The following is a 17116-nucleotide window of genomic DNA, read 5'->3' on the forward strand; positions in this document are numbered from 1 at the left end:
GGAAATAGCAATTAAGATCAGTAATTGCCTTCTTGTGTTCCTTTTGAAGGGCTATGTATATTTTTGGGCAAGCAGTCAGCACACAGGGACTTCTTTGTCTTCTGCAGCTTTTTGCAAGTGTTTAGATTCACCCTGTCTGATGGAATTAAAGACACTCCTTTGGGGGGCGGCACTGTGCAGCTCCATCCCCATAAGGTCTGCTGTTCTTCTAAAGGCAGCTTGGTACCAACATCCCGAACAGCTTATTCTTCTGCTGGCTGCACTCTAGAAATCTTCTAAGAACTGCTCCTGTTTGTAGGGATGTTTGTTTGTTTGTTTGTTTTGTGTTGAGGAGGTCTTTGCATGTCCTGCTTCAGGTGCTGTGAATTAAAAATAAAGCGAAATATTACAGGCTCTGGAATTAATTCTGCTGAGCAGGACTCCTGCTACTGAGGTAAGGCAGGAACTAATTCATGAGGCCTAATAGGGAACAAGAACTCAGCCCCAAAATGGAGTTTGATGTGAGGTCTGTTACACTTTTTGCCAACGGCACTAGTTATGTTTGATTCTTCACTGTGCTATTTGCAGTTCATCTGTATTGTTTGCTGTGAAAACTCAAATTACAACTGTTCATTGATCTTGGTTCCCAAGTCTGCATCTGCACCCACTGTTGTACAAAGCTGCTGGCTACTTCCTTTTACCTCTGCCCTAAGAATGCTACCTGATGAGTGTTTCTGCCCTCATCTGACAGCTGTAGCTTTGTACCTAAGCTCTTGGCATGCATGTAGTCAGTATTTTGAATGACACCTTCCATCAAACTGATTGCTCAAAGGGATGTTTCTGGCTGAGGTTCCCACCTTCTCTGATCCAGCCTCTGCTGGATCTTAAAATAATGGTGTCTATTAGCATATTGCAGCATAGTGATGTATTAAATAACACTTAAGAATGGAAATACTCCTCATTTTCTTGTATCGGGAAGAGTGGTAGGAAAGAGGGAGGTGAAAATTCAGAAATCTTCAATGTGACAGGGAAGAGTTAAGAAGAACAATACAGAGTCATTTCAACAGACATTCATAGCAGTTTTATGATACGAGTTTGGAGGTGTGAAACGATGATAAGTGTAATTCTCATATCCTTGGTTTTGTTTCTTCTGAGTGCGCAGTTCCTGAATCTGCAATGGAAGAGTCGTGGATTTCCTCCTGGACCGACCCCATTTCCCATCATTGGAAGCTTCTGGTGGATAAAATTTAGAGCTGATCATGGGAGCCTGGAAAAGGTATGTATTTGCAGATGTGAACTAAAGAGCTATTGAGGCAAAACCTGGAAAAAATGGTGATGGTTGTTGATAGGCTGATGTGGTAACAGGGAGAACTCAAACCTGAGAGAAGTTGAATTGTGGAAGTGAAGTGCCTAAACAAGTTAAGGTAAGAACTTGCAGACAGTCTAATTCATATAGCTGATATGTGTGCAACTTAAACAGACCTGAAGTTAGTAATTTTGCCTCAGAAAATACTTCTATTTTTAAGGGAATCTTTGGCCTTGAAAGAAGAAAGTGATTCTCAGATTTCCCATGACAGGCTTATATTGAAAATCTTTTAAAACAAGGTGTCTTGAATTCAGAAGATGCAAAAAGCACACCAGGATATCTTCTGCTTCTGTCATGGGGCAGAAACAATATTGTATCCCATATGCAGCCAAATCCTTTGATCTGTTGTTTCTCTGAAGTCCAGTCTGGGATGTGCTCTTTGACATCCTTAGTTTATCCGCAATGATGGGGAAAGGAAAGATTTGATGGGAAGAATTAGGTCCATGCTCAGTCTGTTAATACAGAGTCTTGCAGTTTTCACCATCCTCCACCGAGCCAAAATGTCACAAAAGAACCCAATGTGTTAAAATATTTTTCAAATTGCTACCTTTCCTTCTGTGCTAAGTACAGCCTGCAGGTCAGAGGGTACCTGGCTGCAGCTGAAGGGAACTTAAAAGACTATGATGCTAAAATTTTCTGATGGGTACATGTTAATCACTGTGAGAGGAAAGAGCTGTACTGGTTCTTCATCTAGAGTCAGGGACTTTGTCCTTGCAGGACACCAACAACATTGCCGGAGAGCAGTCCCCATCACTACCCAGAGATGGGATCTATGCTTAAGATGCCTCAGTTGACAGTACTTCAGTATAAGATGGGAAGAGTTCCTGCCATTGAAATGTGCAGTACTAGAAGGAGAGTTACACCTGGAATTTGTAATTTCAAGAAATGCTGTTTTTTTTCTGAGGGAATGAAATACGGAGTTGAAAAATGTAACCAAGAATGGGCAGGTGAAATTTCCCACGAAACCTTGTACACATCCATAAACACTCAAGGGCATTTACCTTACTATTGGTATCTCAAAGGTAACCCAGGGCAAGTGTTAGGAAGGGACCATTTGCTCTTTCATTGCTGACATTTCTGTGGGTAGTGTGTTCCCAGAGAGAGCCCAGACCCTTCCTGTGGAAAGCACCCTCACCACAAAACACAGCCACTGTCCCTTTCCACCTCCTGAACCCCTGAGCTGGAAGAGAGCAGCCCATTGTGTGTGTGTTTGTTGATGTTTCTCCCATGGGTATTTTTTTGGCATTGATCTTACCTGCAGCTGGCAAAAACCTATGGCAACATCTGCACCCTGTGGTTGGGTCACAGACCTATGGTGGTGCTCTATGGGTTCCAAGCTGTGAAGAAAGGTCTCACCACCAACTCAGAGGATGTTTCGGGGCGACTACAGACCTATGTTTTCAATAAAATGGCAAGTGGAAAGGGTAAGATGTTCGTGTCTGTGGAAGGACTTAATCCTTGACTTTGTTTCCTTTCATGTTTTTCTTACTGAAAAGCCCTTAGTTGCCAACTGACTTTTTCTGTCTGTTCAAGGTGAATCATATAATTCTGTAGCTTCACCCTAAGTGAAGTCACATATGTATTTCAGAATCTTATCAGAGCAGCACAGTCTTGTTTGTCCATTCTTAGTGCTGTCAGCATGTCCTCATTTGAAATAATCTGGAGCTCGCAGCCTCCTCTGCAAGCTGAGACTAAAGTAAATCCTTATGCTCCAGTTGCTTGTTTACAGCAAAGGTTACTGTAAGGAAAGCATATACAGAACTTTGGACAAACACTGGAGCTTTAAATTTATTAGCCAGATTGTGGATGCAACATATTCATGTTCAGAGCTTCATATTGTGCTATCACAGACTGCTGAATCACAGTGGGTGGAGACTAAAGACAGTGCTGTGTTTAAAACAGAAATAACTTTTTTCCAGCAGCCTCTAATCCAGAGAATATACAGTAGATGCCTCTATCCTCAGGATTTGTTTCACATGAACTACAGTCTGGAAAGCTTTAATTTGTGATACTAGCTAATGTAAGTAGGGAAAAACCACTTTAAGGTGTAGAGATGATTAAGTCTGGGGCCATTTCAGCCCATTTGGAAGGATCTGTATTGCCACTTTTTATCTGGGTGCTGTGGAGAAAAGTAGCTGGGTTGTGACAAGTGCCCTAAAACTCGCAATGTGTAGCAGAGATGGCTTTAACAAACAGCTGCAGCTCAGCTGCAAGTTTGTGACTCTGCAACACGAATGCCACCTGCCTGTCCCTGGTTCCCAGGACAGCAGAAGGAATAGGGGAGAATTATCCCAGTCTGTAATGAAGCAGCTGTTTTGGGGAGCAAGCTGGCTTTTCCAGGGGACGTGCGGGCTAGACTGGTGGAGGAAACTTCCTCACCAGGCAGATTAAATGATTCGTGTTGGGTGGTTTCTGCTAGAACACAGACTCACAGCAGAGCAGCCTGGAATTTCTTTCTGTCCCACAGGAACTCGAGTCCTAAGAAGCTGTTTGCAGATTGGCTAAAGCCTGTTTTTCCTTCTCTTGTTTTGGCTGGGTGGTTTTTGCCCTGGCTCTGTTGTCTCCCCAGGAGGGACCTTTCCAGGATGAGAACTCGATATTGGGTGTAAAGAGCCTGGTAGAACAGGATCCCCCAAAGGCTAGAGACAGATGCTTCAGAAAGAATAGGACTAGGGCTGGAAGGCAGGTGTGTGAGTCCAAAGATCCAAGTGGGTTTTTTGCAGGGGTGGGAATATCTTAACCAAGGTGTTTTCTCTGCCTCTAGCAACATTCAATTCAAAGAACACTGCCATGATGTGTCTCTCCTCTTTGAGTGACAGCAGGATGAGAAAATGACTCTTACTGTGTTTATCATTTACAATTGTATGAACATTAATATGACATAAAATTCATGCTTGATGGCTAAAGGTATCTTGGTCTCAAATGGTCTCATCTGGAAACAACAGAGACATTTTGGAATTGGAACTCTCCGAAAACTGGGAATGGGGAATAAAGGAATGGAGCGTGGGATACAAACTGAGGCCCGTTACCTGGTCGAGTTCTTCAGAGATAAAGCAGGTATGGCATGGCCACAGTGCTCGGTGGGCTGACACAATACAGAGTCTGCTCGACTCTAAGGGTAAAGACTACTTTTGTTACAGAGTAGAATGGATTTGGAGCACTCCTTGGATTTGCAGTGCAAGCAAAACTGTGCAGTTGGACCTCAGCAATTTGTATTTTAGGATCAACACCAAGACTGAGATTAATTAAAAAAAAAAAAAAAAGAGAAAAAGCAAAAAGGAAAGAAAACAAAAAACCAGGGCCAGTAGTTAAAGATTTGAGGTCTTCCTGTCCTCATTTTTGAGTGAGGTTTCTCTTTTGTTACATTTCCTAGTGCATTTTGGGTGTTTCTGTGTAACAGTATAAATATCATAGAGGGCACCTATTATAAAATGTCATTGTAATCTTGTTTTCCCAAATAGCAAAGGAGGTGTGAAGGAAGTGCTTTGGAGATGAATGTTTCTCTCTGTCTGCAGGAGAAGCTATTGACCCTTCCTTCCCCATTGTCCACGCTGTCTCTAATGTGATTTGTGCTGTGGTTTTTGGACATCGTTTCTCCCTAGAGGATAAAACCTTCCGCCAGCTGATTGAAGCCTTCAATTGTATAGTGGCTTTTGGGAACAGCCAGTTTTATTATGTGAGAATATTACTTACTTAATATGCAACGTATTTGATTATTGAGCACATTATTTATTGTAATATAATTATATCAGTATGTGTATTATTACAGTTATTGCATTATTGAATAGTGATAAATATTCTGACTGTGAATATGAAGTGGACTTGCAGTGCTTTGGCTTTGACATAATTCAATTATGAATATGGTATTAATAATCTTTATTAAAATACTTGGATTACTGACCTTTTCTGTAATGGAAGCACCAGTATTGTTAAGATGAAAAGATGATACCCAGGGTGAGAATGAAAGAGAATGATTTTTTTTTTTTTTCTGTGTGCTAATGTAATAGGTATAAATGTTTATTAACATTAGATTTATATTTTAAAAGCAGATTATTTTGTTGGTGAATTAACAGGGCAACTATAAATGGAGTTTTGCAGTAAGGATGGCAAAAAATCCAGGGTGGAAAGTGTGCTGTCTTTAATTTGTGGTTTTAATGTGTGTTTATGTGCTCAACATGTACTCAACACTTCTTTTTTGATGCCACAGGATATTTCCTACAGAAATTAATTCAGCAATTCAGCACTAAAAATGTCCGTGCTTTATCTCTATCACAAGGCTTCTCTACAGTGTAACTTACTGCCTCTGTGCTGAATTCTTGCTCCCCAGATATGTGAAACGTTCCCGTGGGCTGCGATGTGCCTCCCAGGACCTCTACATAAAACAAAACTTTCCTGGGATTTTGTGCGTTCCTTTGTAAGGCAGGAAATCAAAAGCCACAGAGAAAAAGGCAGAATAGATGAACCAGAAGATTTCATTGACTTTTACTTGAAGGAGCTAGAGAAAGTGAGTAATTAATGCTGTACATGACACAGATCCAAACTTAACGTGTTTCCTGCCCCTTCCCTGCAGTTGTCTGTCCACAATAACATTACTGCAGAGCTCTGCAAGTGCAGCTTAAAAACTCTGCTGTCAAACTCAAAATATGAACTTTGAACAGTTAGTTCAATAACTTGTTCCAGAAGTACACATTATTTACATTGGTTTGTTATCATACTGTGGACCCTTAGTGAGGGCTGGGTAGTAGGGAGGACCTTGAAAAGGTGCAGGTATTTTGATGGCTGTCTAATTCTGATTCTTTTTGCCTTATTGTATTATTTTTGGCTTTGTAGTGCTGTATGAGTATCATGACAATCTTAAAATGTTGGCAGTCTCTGCTCTGTAAAAAGCATAGATCTTTAAAAGGATAACATTATATATCAGATAGATTGATGAAATCAGCAAATGTGCTGAGAGTGGCAAGGGTGGGATAAAACTACCTTGAAATATGTTTTTCTGCTGTGGAAGTTAAGAGAAGTCAACATGCCACTTTAGAAGGCAGCATAACAGGGCTTATACACCTGACATTTAACAGCACCTGTAATGCAACAATATCAGGGTATTCATTTGAGTAAAGTCTTTGCCTATATCTGTGTTCTGCTCAAGTACCTGTATTTTCTCTGTCCTTTAGAAATATTGTTCCTTTAGATGCAATGATCACTGTCTGTCTCAGTGCTGTTACGCAGCTATACCCCATGTTACCTTTCTCATTGATGCTTGTAGACTAAAAATGTCCCCAATTCTACATTTGATGAAGACAACATGGTGCAGTCTGTGTTTGACCTTTTCCTGGGTGGCTCAGAGACCACAGCCACCACTCTGCGCTGGGCTCTGCTCTATATGTTGATTTATCCTGACATCCAAGGTGAGTTGTAGACACAAACACAGGTGTGATTCAAGTAGAACAATTTTCTGTTATACTTTTCCCCCTTTTTTTGGCTAAGATCAAGCATTTTTTTAAGATTAAGCTTTGTTTTTCTTTCAGATAATTTTTGAGCTTTGCTTTTAATAAGCCAGTGCTGTAAAAAAAATTTCAGACAAAGATTTAAAAATAATTCCAGGATATTCAGCTTCTGGTGCTGTATTGGGTCTTGTTGATTTTTGTCAGATTGTTTCAGTATTTTAAGCATATAATGGAGGATACAGTCAGGCTGAAAACACATGAGGTGAAATAAGAGTTTGGGTTAGGGAAAAAGTGATGCTCTTCTGGTATCCAGAATGTGTAATAAGGTTATATTATTTGAATTCATTAACTGAGACATCAGTTGTATTTCTGTAAAATAGATATATTTATTCTAATATACGGGAGTGTTAAACAAAAAAGGAAGACAATAATGGGAAGACAAAAAGATGACTTAGAAATTCTGGACAAGAGCATAGTAGTGCACTAGTTTAAAGTTTTTGGATGATTTGGTAGAGGGTTTTCAGAGGTGATGAATTACTTAGCCAAGTACATGTTCTTGACTCTCAGGCTGAGGCCTAGAAATTCTTCTTATGCTTGAGGTGCTAGAATCCTGGAAGAACAGAGCCCTGTGCACACACATGCATTTCAAACTCTGACAAATTTTAAAGAAAAAAACCTCTTTTTATCTTTCTAGCCTGAATTTTAAGTATAAAATCTGAGCCCAAACCATCTGAGACTGTATAAGGTGTGTTAGTTACTGAAGCTTGGTTCACACATGGTGATGGTTCAGTAATATGATCCTGTCTCAGTTCTCAGCATTACATAGATATCAGCTTGATGTGATGGCTTGCTTGCAACATCCTCATTAGTGTGCTGTCAGTCTGTATTTACCTGGAGTAAAATCAACAGCTTAACTGAATTGATCTCTTAATAAGATGATCTTTTTATATTTAGTTTTCTCTCCCTCCTTTAAATATAATGCTCCATAAATCTGTTGGGCTTGTGGAAAGAGGGTCTGAACATAGAACCTATCAACTAGGAAACAGAGTGTAGTAAAATCATAACTAGCTGGTTGTATAAATGTGCTTACACTTTAGGATATGGTAAGTATAAATTATTTTTATATTGTAGTTTTTCTCTATCACTACTATACTCCAAAAAAGAAATGAAAGCTCTGTTGCATGCAAAACAGTGTTCTTAAATCTGTAATTTTAGAGAAAGTCCAGGAAGAGCTGGATGCTGTTCTGCTTCCCTCCCATCTCATAAAAAAAATCAGCAGCATTGTTCTGATCACAATTCCTAGAGAAGCTGTGAAGGATACCACTGTTTTGGGGTATCATGTTCCAAAGGTACAGAAATCCTTCTATTCTAATGTGGTCTTTGGCCACGAGTAAAGGTTTACCAATAAATCCATTCCCCTCCAGCTCAGGACAGGAAGATCATTTCACTAGATTTAGGATAAGGTGCTAAAGAACTGCAGACCACACATTCTGTGGCAGTTGCTAACAGACTGGAAAAAGAGACATGAAGGAATACAGCAGGAAAATCCCTGAACCCAAAATACTGAAGTTTCTTTGCTTATTTATTTTTTGAGAAAAAAACCCCTCAGAACCCTTGAGATTCTTTTTTTCCCCTAATTATGTAACCTTTCATTGCTGCTGCCTCTCCATGTGCACAATTATAACTGGAATCTGTTTGTGTCTTTTTCTTGATGTGTGAGGGACAGAACTGTGCCAACTGCATCTTCCTTTCAGGGCACTCTAATTATGGCAAATATAGACTCTACTCTTTTTGACCCTGCCTATTGGGAGACCCCTCACCAGTTCAACCCTGGCCATTTCTTGGACAAGGATGGAAATTTTGTGACTCGAGAGGCCTTCTTAGCCTTCTCAGCAGGTGAGTGTACTGAGAACCAGGTGTATTGGTTAGATGAAGATCTGTTATTTCTTTGTGGAGAACGCAAAGGGGAGTGTAACCCCAAACTAATAATAACCCCAAACTGCAGGAGCACATGGTTTTCCCAGCCCAGAAAAACATTTGACTGCAAAAATAAGTTGTTTGGTAATTGTATAAACACTTGATCTTAGATTTTTATGAAAATGCAGAGAAAATAAAAGGAGTAAGGTCCCAGAATTCCCAATCGCTTGGGGACTCGAGTCCTTGCACTGTTGCCCTTGGTCCTCCTCTGCATATGCCAGGTTAGTGTATTACAGTGGATATTCTATGACAGGCTGCTGTGCTGGAGCTGATTTATTTTGTATTAAAAATTCAGTATTTATCAGCACAGAGAGATGAATGGAAGATCCAGAAGCTGGATCAAATACATCCAGAAGGCTATGTCTTTCCTATGGAGCTTCTGGAATCACTGTTTCACCAGTGTGTGAGTTTGTAGAAGCTTAAACAAACAAAAGGTCTTGGGGATCATGCCAGAAGGGAATAGCCTGGCTGTCAGAGCCATCAGCTGAGATGTGAAAATGTCAGGCTCAAGTTTCTGGTCTAAACTGGGCAGAAGAGGAATTGGTTTCTCACATCCAAATTGATCTGACCACTGTATTTCAGAGTTTTTCACTGTCTCTGGGAATTATATCCTGGACAGAGTTAATTGATAAACTGGGAAGAGATTTTTCTTTAACAAGTTGTTTTCACTAAAACTATTATGTAGGAAAATGTTTCATCAGGTGTAGAATGTTCTCTGTCTTCTGATTTTTCACTGTTATTAGGGAAGATAAGTCAGCCTGTAGTAAGTAGAAACCGTGAGGAAACCTGAAGATGCTTTCTTGTTGTTTTTATTTAGAATCAAAAGACTGAAACCCCTTTCATAAAACTGGGGAGTCCTATAGATTAGGAAGCAAGAATGAACTGAGAAGCATCCCTGGTATGTTTTTCTATTATCTGGGCAGTTCCTGCAAAGATGGATTGCAGACATCTCAATTATGAGTCCAGTTCAATCTGAGAGAAAACTGTCAAATTCAGCAAAGCTCTTTGTTCCTTGATGAGCAGTGCTCCTGTGAAAAGCTGGGAAACAGGTGCTGGTTACAGACCTTGGTGGGGACTGACTTCCCTTTCCCTTCACCCTTTGCAGGTCACCGTGTTTGTCTGGGAGAGGTGATGGCTAAGATGGAGTTTTTCATCATCTTCTGCAGCCTGTTGCAGAAATTCAAGTTTACTGTGCCAGAAGGAGTTAAGGAAATCAACACAGACTTTATCTTTGGGAGCACCATGAAACCCCATCCATACAAGCTCTGTGCAGTTCTGCGCTAGGTTGCTCTGTGTTCGATATTTAAGAGGCACAGACACAGGTGTGGTAGTGTGCTGGTATTTGTGAAGCTTTATAGTTCTAATTTTTAGCTTAAATTCAGTGCAAACCTATCCTTGTTGTGTTACATGTCTGAGAAGCCAGCCCTGAAAAATACTCTGGTTTTCTTATGTCTGGAAAGTGTCTGTACTTTTTTTTTCTCTGCTGTGTTACAAATGAAATAAACATAGACAATTATTGTGCTGTCTAGTCTTACTAGAAACTCAGCAGAATCTTACTGGAGGGAGCAGGAACATCAAAGCCAGATTCTGAGGAGTCTTCCCACACATTCTCAAATCCAGAGTGGTGTATGGGAATGCTGTTCCCAGAGGTGGTGGCTCTGGGGATTGCTGGAGCTCCCAGGTATGGCTGCATGGGAACAGAGTTGTGGAGGGGCATCTCAGCTTGCATGGAGCAGCTTTGTCTCTTTAGCCAAGAGCCATGGGCAGATGGTTCTTCATTTGGGTGTGAGGTTCATGACTCAGGCCAAGAGCAAAGGCAAACCCCTCCTATTGCCTGCTGGAGAATTGCAGAGGGGAGCCCCACTACTGGTGAAACACAGTGGGTGGAAACAGATACGGACCAGTGGGCTGGCCAGGAAATTGATTTTTTTTTTTTTTTTTTTTGGACATACACTCTTGTGGTGCATGTGAGAGGCATTTCTGTGACAGAAGGGGTCCTCTCACACAGCAGGGTTCATAATGACAGTAATGTATAGCAGATTAGGTTGGCCATGTCTCTTCATTGATGCCCAAAAGCACAGTTCCAGGGGCAGCTTGCAGTCTTTGCAGTCTTGTGCAGCAAAGCCTGGTGCCTGCAATGAGGGGCAGGGCAGAAGACGTTGATGTAGTGTTCCCCAAAAGCTGTGGGAGAATCAAAGCTGCTGAGAGTTTTCTGTGAGCAGAAGGGCAGCTGCACACAAGCAGCCTTCTGACAGCTGAGCTGAGCCTTCTGCGTCCAAGTGCACACTGAGGGAAGGGCTGTGCAAGGTGCACCTGGCAGGAGCAGTGCCCAAGCAGAGCTAGTGGAGGGCAAGAGCCAGAAGCCACTCTCACTGTGAGACTGGCCTTGTTACCCACCCAGTCAGATTTAAAAACCAAGGTCAGAGTGAGGGTTACTAACTCTCACTAGAGTGAGGGCTACTGTCACTCTACCACTTTCCTTCCTTGAAGAAAAGACTTTGTTATTGCAAGCATGCTTCAAGGGCTAGTTGGCATTGTTCTGTTTATCCATCAAGTCACAGGCTGAATGGAAGGTGGAGAAGAGAATGGCCAGCAGCTCTTCTGCCAAGAGTGAAAGGAGGAGGATTCACTGGTTAGAGGGATACCTTTCTGTTCTTCTGAGCTCAGCCAGCTCTAACTCCTGCCTCCCCAGGCATTCAATTCTCATTCATGGAAGCTGTGGCAAATACAGCTTACAAAACCTTATCAGGCTTCTGTCTTCCCAATCCTCCAGCACCATCTTGTATGAGGAGAAAAGCAATTTGTATCTCCTCTAACATCTCTGGTTTCTGCATGCAAACAGTTCATGTCTAGGCTAAGAGGTGCAATCATGAGAATGTGGCTAATCTGTGTGGAAAAGTCAGAGTAACCCTGGAGAGACAGGAGAAGTAGAGCAGCCAGTGCAGGGGACTATGCAGGGCAGGCAAGCTGTGGGGCTGTGAGTCTTTTCCCAGGAACACTTTGGAAAAGTTCTCAGAGTTGGGAGAAGTTTGAGATACAGAAAATGCAACACCAGTGAAGGAACTACAAGTCCCAAAAGTGGTCTCCGAAGTGGGTAATTCAGTTTTTCAGGTTGATTCCAGCTCTCAGTTCCATCACTGACCAGCAAGATGGATAAATGTTATTTCTCTGCCCTGCTTCTGGAGTAAACCAACTCGCTTCACACCTCACAACTTTTATTTCTTGGTGTGACAGTTCTGTAAGTTTGGTACATGAGCAGCAAGGCCATCTAGGTGACTTCCCAGAGTGCCACATGCTGCTAAATCAGATGAGCGGAGTCTATGATGCTATTATTATTATAGGATAATGCTATTCCTGTGCAAGTGCCAAATCTCTGTTGTCCATGTCCAAATGCCACCCTTTGCAGAGCTGGAGTTGCTCAGTTGCATGAGAGCACTTGTGAAAGAAGTTTTCAGAGGCAGCTGTATGTCATTTTTGTTCCTCCTGCAGGCAATCCAGTGGAATTAGCCAGAGGCAGGTGGAGGGGTGAAGAAATTTTGCTTTCTGCTTGATCAAGGACACAATGCAGCCCCACTTCCCTGTGCAGCTGAGCACGGACTGTGAGGGCACTTGGGTACCATCAAACTCCTGTTACCCAATGATCAGTTGGAGTCTTTTATGCTCTATGTGCCCTAGGCACAAAATTAAAAGGTAGAGCCACCCCCCAAACACCTTGCAATATAAACTGTGAGGAAAAATATTAAAGGAATAGCAGAGAACACCAGAATCAACAGTATGGGGTGAGTTAAGTAACAGAGCACGTGGTTGGTGCATGTGATGGCTACTGATGAGCCTGAACTTTTCAGTAACCCCACTGTCCTTGGGTGTGCAGCCAACCCTCAGGAAATTTTATTTATTTCTCATTCTTGCAAGAGGTTTTCTATGAAACCAGGACCGTGGGCAGAGATTTTTGTCACAGCAGAAGTCATGGCACAAGGAGATGTATAATTAACCTACATTTTGTATCCCTTGAGGAGACAATGATTGACAGATGTGTAGCTGCAATGTAATGGAATGATGCCATATATGCTTCAAAATAAGAACACCTAATTCTCTGGGATGGGGAAATAAAAGTGATGAAGAGGGGAAGAAGGCGTCACAGGAGCTTCAACAGTTTTTTCTCTTTTCAGGGAGGTACCACAACAGCAAGATAAACTGGATCTCTCCTCTGTCTACACAGCAGTTGTTGAGAGACAACGTAGCTGTGTAAATCAGAAGTAAAATGTTAACAGTGAGTGAGGTGCTGGTACTTTCTGTGGTGTCTCTGTTGTTGGTACAGTTTCTGAAATTGCAATGGATGAGAAGACAATTTCCTCCGGGACCAACTCCGTACCCCTTCTTTGGAAATCTGTTGCAGATGAACTTCAAAATTCATCATGAGCATCTTAAAAAAGTATGTATTTTCCAGAAATTAATTAAAAGACTCATAACCTGACTGAAAAGTAAATGTGTTTAGCACAGTCTTATTTTGAATGCTAGGAAGGGATTTATTGTAAATTGCATAAATGTGGAAGTAGGTGGAGATAATTAAAATATCTGTTTCTTGGAGTGAAAATTTGCACTTACTATGAAATATCTATTTAAAACCTTATGTGCATATAAACAAAACCATAGTGATGATAACAGTCCTGTCTTACACATAGGAAAAAGATGCATTTTAAAGTAGACTCATTAATTCTGTGCAGTCTTTTGCATCTCTGTTTTGACTGTTGTTGTACTGGCATTTTCTAGTATCCCATGAAATAGGTACTGAAGGCATGTGTGCTTCCAGTATAGAAAGGATGATCTTTTTATATACTTATTCAATGGATTTTTTGAAAGGTCTTAGAATCAATTTTTTTCTGACATACCGTTTGGTCAGAATTTGGTCATTTTCACAAGACATTTCAGTCTGCTTAGCAAGACTGAGCTTTTAAGTGGCCAAAATAATTCATAGTATGCTCAAACCCTTTTCTAAGTCCAGTTGTAATGTGCAGCACTTCTAAAGTTTGTATCCTGTTGTTTTATAGTTCTTATGCATTGATATTAAATATTTAACATTTAAATATGTAAGTAATAGCACCTCACTCTCCCTCTTTGTTCTCAACCTTCCCTTTCCCTGGTTCTTCGATGTCCTGCCAGTTCTGTCCTCTCAAGCTTCGTATTTCAAGGCAAAGTGGTATTATTCCATAACATGAAATAATAGCCAGTGCCTGTCTGCTGTGTTTTCTTCTATTTCTGACATTCCAGACCTGAAGAGTAGTATTGCTCATCCCAAGGTTTCAAAAGCCATTAACTGGTCCTTACAAAAATGAAATTAAACACAAATGTGCAAGCACAAGCACATACATTTTTGCTCACTGTGCATAAGTGTTCCCTCTTGTTTGCTCCCAGGCAGCAAAATTTTGTAATCCTCTGGTCCTGCATTTCTTGGGATGTCTTGGCAACACACCACTCTTTCCAGCCTATTTTGCTACTTTTCTAGTTCCTGATTCAGCAGCCAGGGGAAGGACTGTCCTGCCCACTTCTAGTGATGCCTGCATGCACAGCAGGTAAAGACAAGGCTGTCACAGTTGAGCTAGAAAGGAGAGGGTGATTCCGTCATTACTCAGCTCCTTGTCTGCTTTTGCTACACTTGACACACAAAGGAGAATCTGTAGATGGTTCACATTGAATTAATGAGTTACTGCTGTCTTGTAGCAAACGGTGAGGATGGAAGAATTCGTCTACAATGAGTTTGAATTGTAAGATGTGATAAGAGACTTTGGCAATATTGGCTGACATTTTAGAAATACCATAATCTTTAATAAATGAGACTTTAGCTAGAAACCTGACTTCAAACTATATTGTATGTAAGAACACACACAATGCTCTCTTCTCAAAGTTGGTCACACTTAGGGCATCTGCCCAGTGAGAAGATGTGGTTCATCTTGTTTGATTTAAAAGCACTAGTTCTCACTCCTGTTATTCTGATTCTACTTTGTTCTACAGATGGCCAAAATTCATGGTGATATCTTCACCTTATGGATTTCAAACACTCCTGCAGTGGTCCTGCAAGGGTTTCAAGCAGTGAAGGAAGGTCTGACTGCCCATGCTGAAGATGTTGCTGGAAGGCCCTTAATCGGAATCCTTCATATTCTGACACATGGAAATGGTAATCATTATTCTCAGAAATTATTTTAATGTGTCCTATCCCTAGTTCTGAAAATTGATGTAGAGACTCAAGGCCCTTAAACTACATCAGGAAAAAAGTTTATTACTTTCACAAGTGTTTTGAAACAGTTCTATTCTATATTCTGTCAGAACAATAATGACAGTGTAGAGTTAATGTAAGAACTTCTATACAGGAGATAAATGGCTAAAATACAAGAAGAAAGAAAAGAGGAATGTTGCCAGACTGCTGTCAAAATTTTGAAAAAAATTAGAAGAGAAGCTTCTTGGCTGTATCAACTGTATTAATCCAATAATTTATAAGGTATTGACAGCATTAATTCCTTATGATACTAGGTGTTATGTTCTCTAATGGTCATCTCTGGAAGCAGCAGAGGCGTTTTGGACTTGCAACAATGAGGAAAATGGGAGTCGGGAAAGAAGATCAGGACTACCGACTGCAAGAGGAGGCTGCTCACTTGGTGGAATACTTACAGAAAACAAACGGTTTGTGAGGGTGGGCAGGGCAGCCTGTGCAGGGGGAGGCTTTGCTGGAGAATGGGGCACTGGTAGCTTTTGGAACCATTTGATTACAAAAATGGATTCAAAGTGTACGTGCAGAGCTGAGTCTCAAAAGTCTGTATCATGCCACCTGCATGAGACACTTACTTGCAGAAGTGTGAAATCCCACAGCATGAACACAGAACGAGAGACTCCTGTCTGGATATCATATAGCAGTGTGTGTATACGTACATATATACATATATAAAATATACCTATATATATATACTAGTCCCTATCAGTGTTATTATTTCTGAGTCAGTTTTATATTACTTATGGTAACAGCATGAGAGTAACAGCAAACAGTAACAAAATCAGTGTCATAACACCTCCTATTCCTGAGTAAGAAAGCATAAAATATGCAAATCTTTGGCCAAGGACGCACAGCCCTGTGCTCTGCTCTGGCAAGTGCAGTAGAAAAAGCTCAGCTCACACAATTTGTGGTGAGCTCTTCAGTAGGTGATGGAGTTTGTTTAGGTTGTGCTGCTGAAGAACGGGGCTGAAATATTCTAATGTAAAATAGTATGAGTAAAGAATAGAAGGTGGTTCTCTTCTCAACTCATCTATGTATTTAACGTCTCATCTGACTGGTTTTGTACCCCGGTTATTGCCAAATGTGAGATTTGCTGATGCCAAGGTTTAATGAAATCTGGGTATTTTTATAATTGATACTATTAATTCCATTCCTACCAGTAGTTTTTCCTTTTTTAAACCAGTAGTATTTTTTAGATGTCTGAAGTTACTTTTTTAGTCAGGCCTTTAACAATAAATTACAATTTGCCATCCAGTAATCTAATTAATGTCAGAAATGTGTGTATGAAATTTTATCAGCTCTCCTGTCAGTGGGAAAAGCAGGAACAGTAAGTGCTAATGGTGAATGCAGTCCCTTGTGTTTACAGGAAAACCTCTGGACCCCACTACACCTGTTGCTCATACTGTCGCAAATGTGATTTCTTCTGTGCTTCTTGGACATCGCTTCTCCAGAGATGATGAGAATTTTCACCGCCTGATTGACTCCTTTGACACCATGGCAGCATTTTTGAACAGCATCTCCTTTTTTGTGAGGAAAATCAGTTTTGTTTGTTTGCTTGCTCTCTATAGATAGACAGTGAAAAAGGAAACTTGCTTGTTACTTCTGTAACAAAAATAAATACTAGAGCACCTGGAATTGCTGGAGTGCACATCAGAACTGTGCGTCCAGATGCCTGGTTCAAAACTGTTTTAATTGCTTATGCTTCATCATAGCATCCTGTGGCTGGGGGACAGAGATGAAAACATAAAGATTTGCTCCATGGTTGGGAGAGGTACAGAGGACTTCCTGACAAAAGTGCTACCTGTACAACTCCAGTGTTTGAAACTATACCTGAAATTAGTAGTAAAATGTAGGTAAAATTAGCTGAAAAGCTCGAAATAGGCTTATCTTAATTTCTGTCTGGCAAACTGGCTTTCTTCATGATATGATATATATGATATAATATGATATGTTATATTATATGATATAACATGGCTGTCAACAACTGTCAAGAGTAAATGCTCTTTACTGCTCCCTTCACTACTGCCAGCAAACCTCACAGAAACTGGAGTAGAGCAACTGTTTTGTGCAAAGGCAACATGGCATGAAACG

The 17116-nt window shown here is 40.8% G+C and overlaps 2 protein-coding genes across 5 annotated transcripts in view; both read left to right on the plus strand.

Annotated features, from left to right (window-relative positions):
• Positions 1 to 278: 278 nt before the first annotated feature.
• LOC108444874 (cytochrome P450 2J2-like) lies at positions 279 to 13002 on the plus strand. 3 transcript variants are annotated; one of them, XM_017726998.1, is made up of 10 exons: positions 279 to 1255; positions 2607 to 2769; positions 4253 to 4402; positions 4861 to 5021; positions 5673 to 5849; positions 6606 to 6747; positions 8002 to 8135; positions 8541 to 8682; positions 9869 to 10085; positions 12933 to 13002. In XM_017726998.1, exons 1-9 carry the CDS (start codon positions 1064 to 1066, stop codon positions 10045 to 10047), a joined length of 1440 nt encoding a protein of 479 aa, XP_017582487.1. In that variant the 5' UTR covers positions 279 to 1063; the 3' UTR covers positions 10048 to 10085; positions 12933 to 13002. The 3 variants fall into 3 exon arrangements, with proteins under 3 accessions (XP_017582487.1, XP_017582486.1, XP_017582489.1); XM_017726997.1 differs by lacking the exon at positions 12933 to 13002 and having other exon boundaries at positions 9869 to 10279; XM_017727000.1 differs by lacking the exons at positions 279 to 1255; positions 12933 to 13002 and adding an exon at positions 1315 to 1403 and having other exon boundaries at positions 9869 to 10279.
• LOC103625195 (cytochrome P450 2J6) overlaps positions 12939 to 17116 on the plus strand; it is an 11764-nt gene continuing 7586 nt past the window's right edge. The window contains exons 1-4 of one of the 2 annotated variants that reach the window (XM_017726996.1): positions 12939 to 13195; positions 14773 to 14935; positions 15289 to 15438; positions 16392 to 16552. In XM_017726996.1, coding sequence (XP_017582485.1) covers positions 13025 to 13195; positions 14773 to 14935; positions 15289 to 15438; positions 16392 to 16552 — 645 coding nt within the window. In that variant the 5' untranslated portion in view covers positions 12939 to 13024. The remainder of the gene's footprint in view (positions 13196 to 14772; positions 14936 to 15288; positions 15439 to 16391; positions 16553 to 17116) is intronic. The other variant, XM_017726995.1, reaches the window with a different exon arrangement.

This window comes from Corvus brachyrhynchos, unplaced genomic scaffold (genome assembly GCF_000691975.1).
Source record: "Corvus brachyrhynchos isolate BGI_N302 unplaced genomic scaffold, ASM69197v1 scaffold162, whole genome shotgun sequence".
In the NCBI taxonomy this organism is placed as follows: Eukaryota; Metazoa; Chordata; class Aves; order Passeriformes; family Corvidae; genus Corvus; species Corvus brachyrhynchos.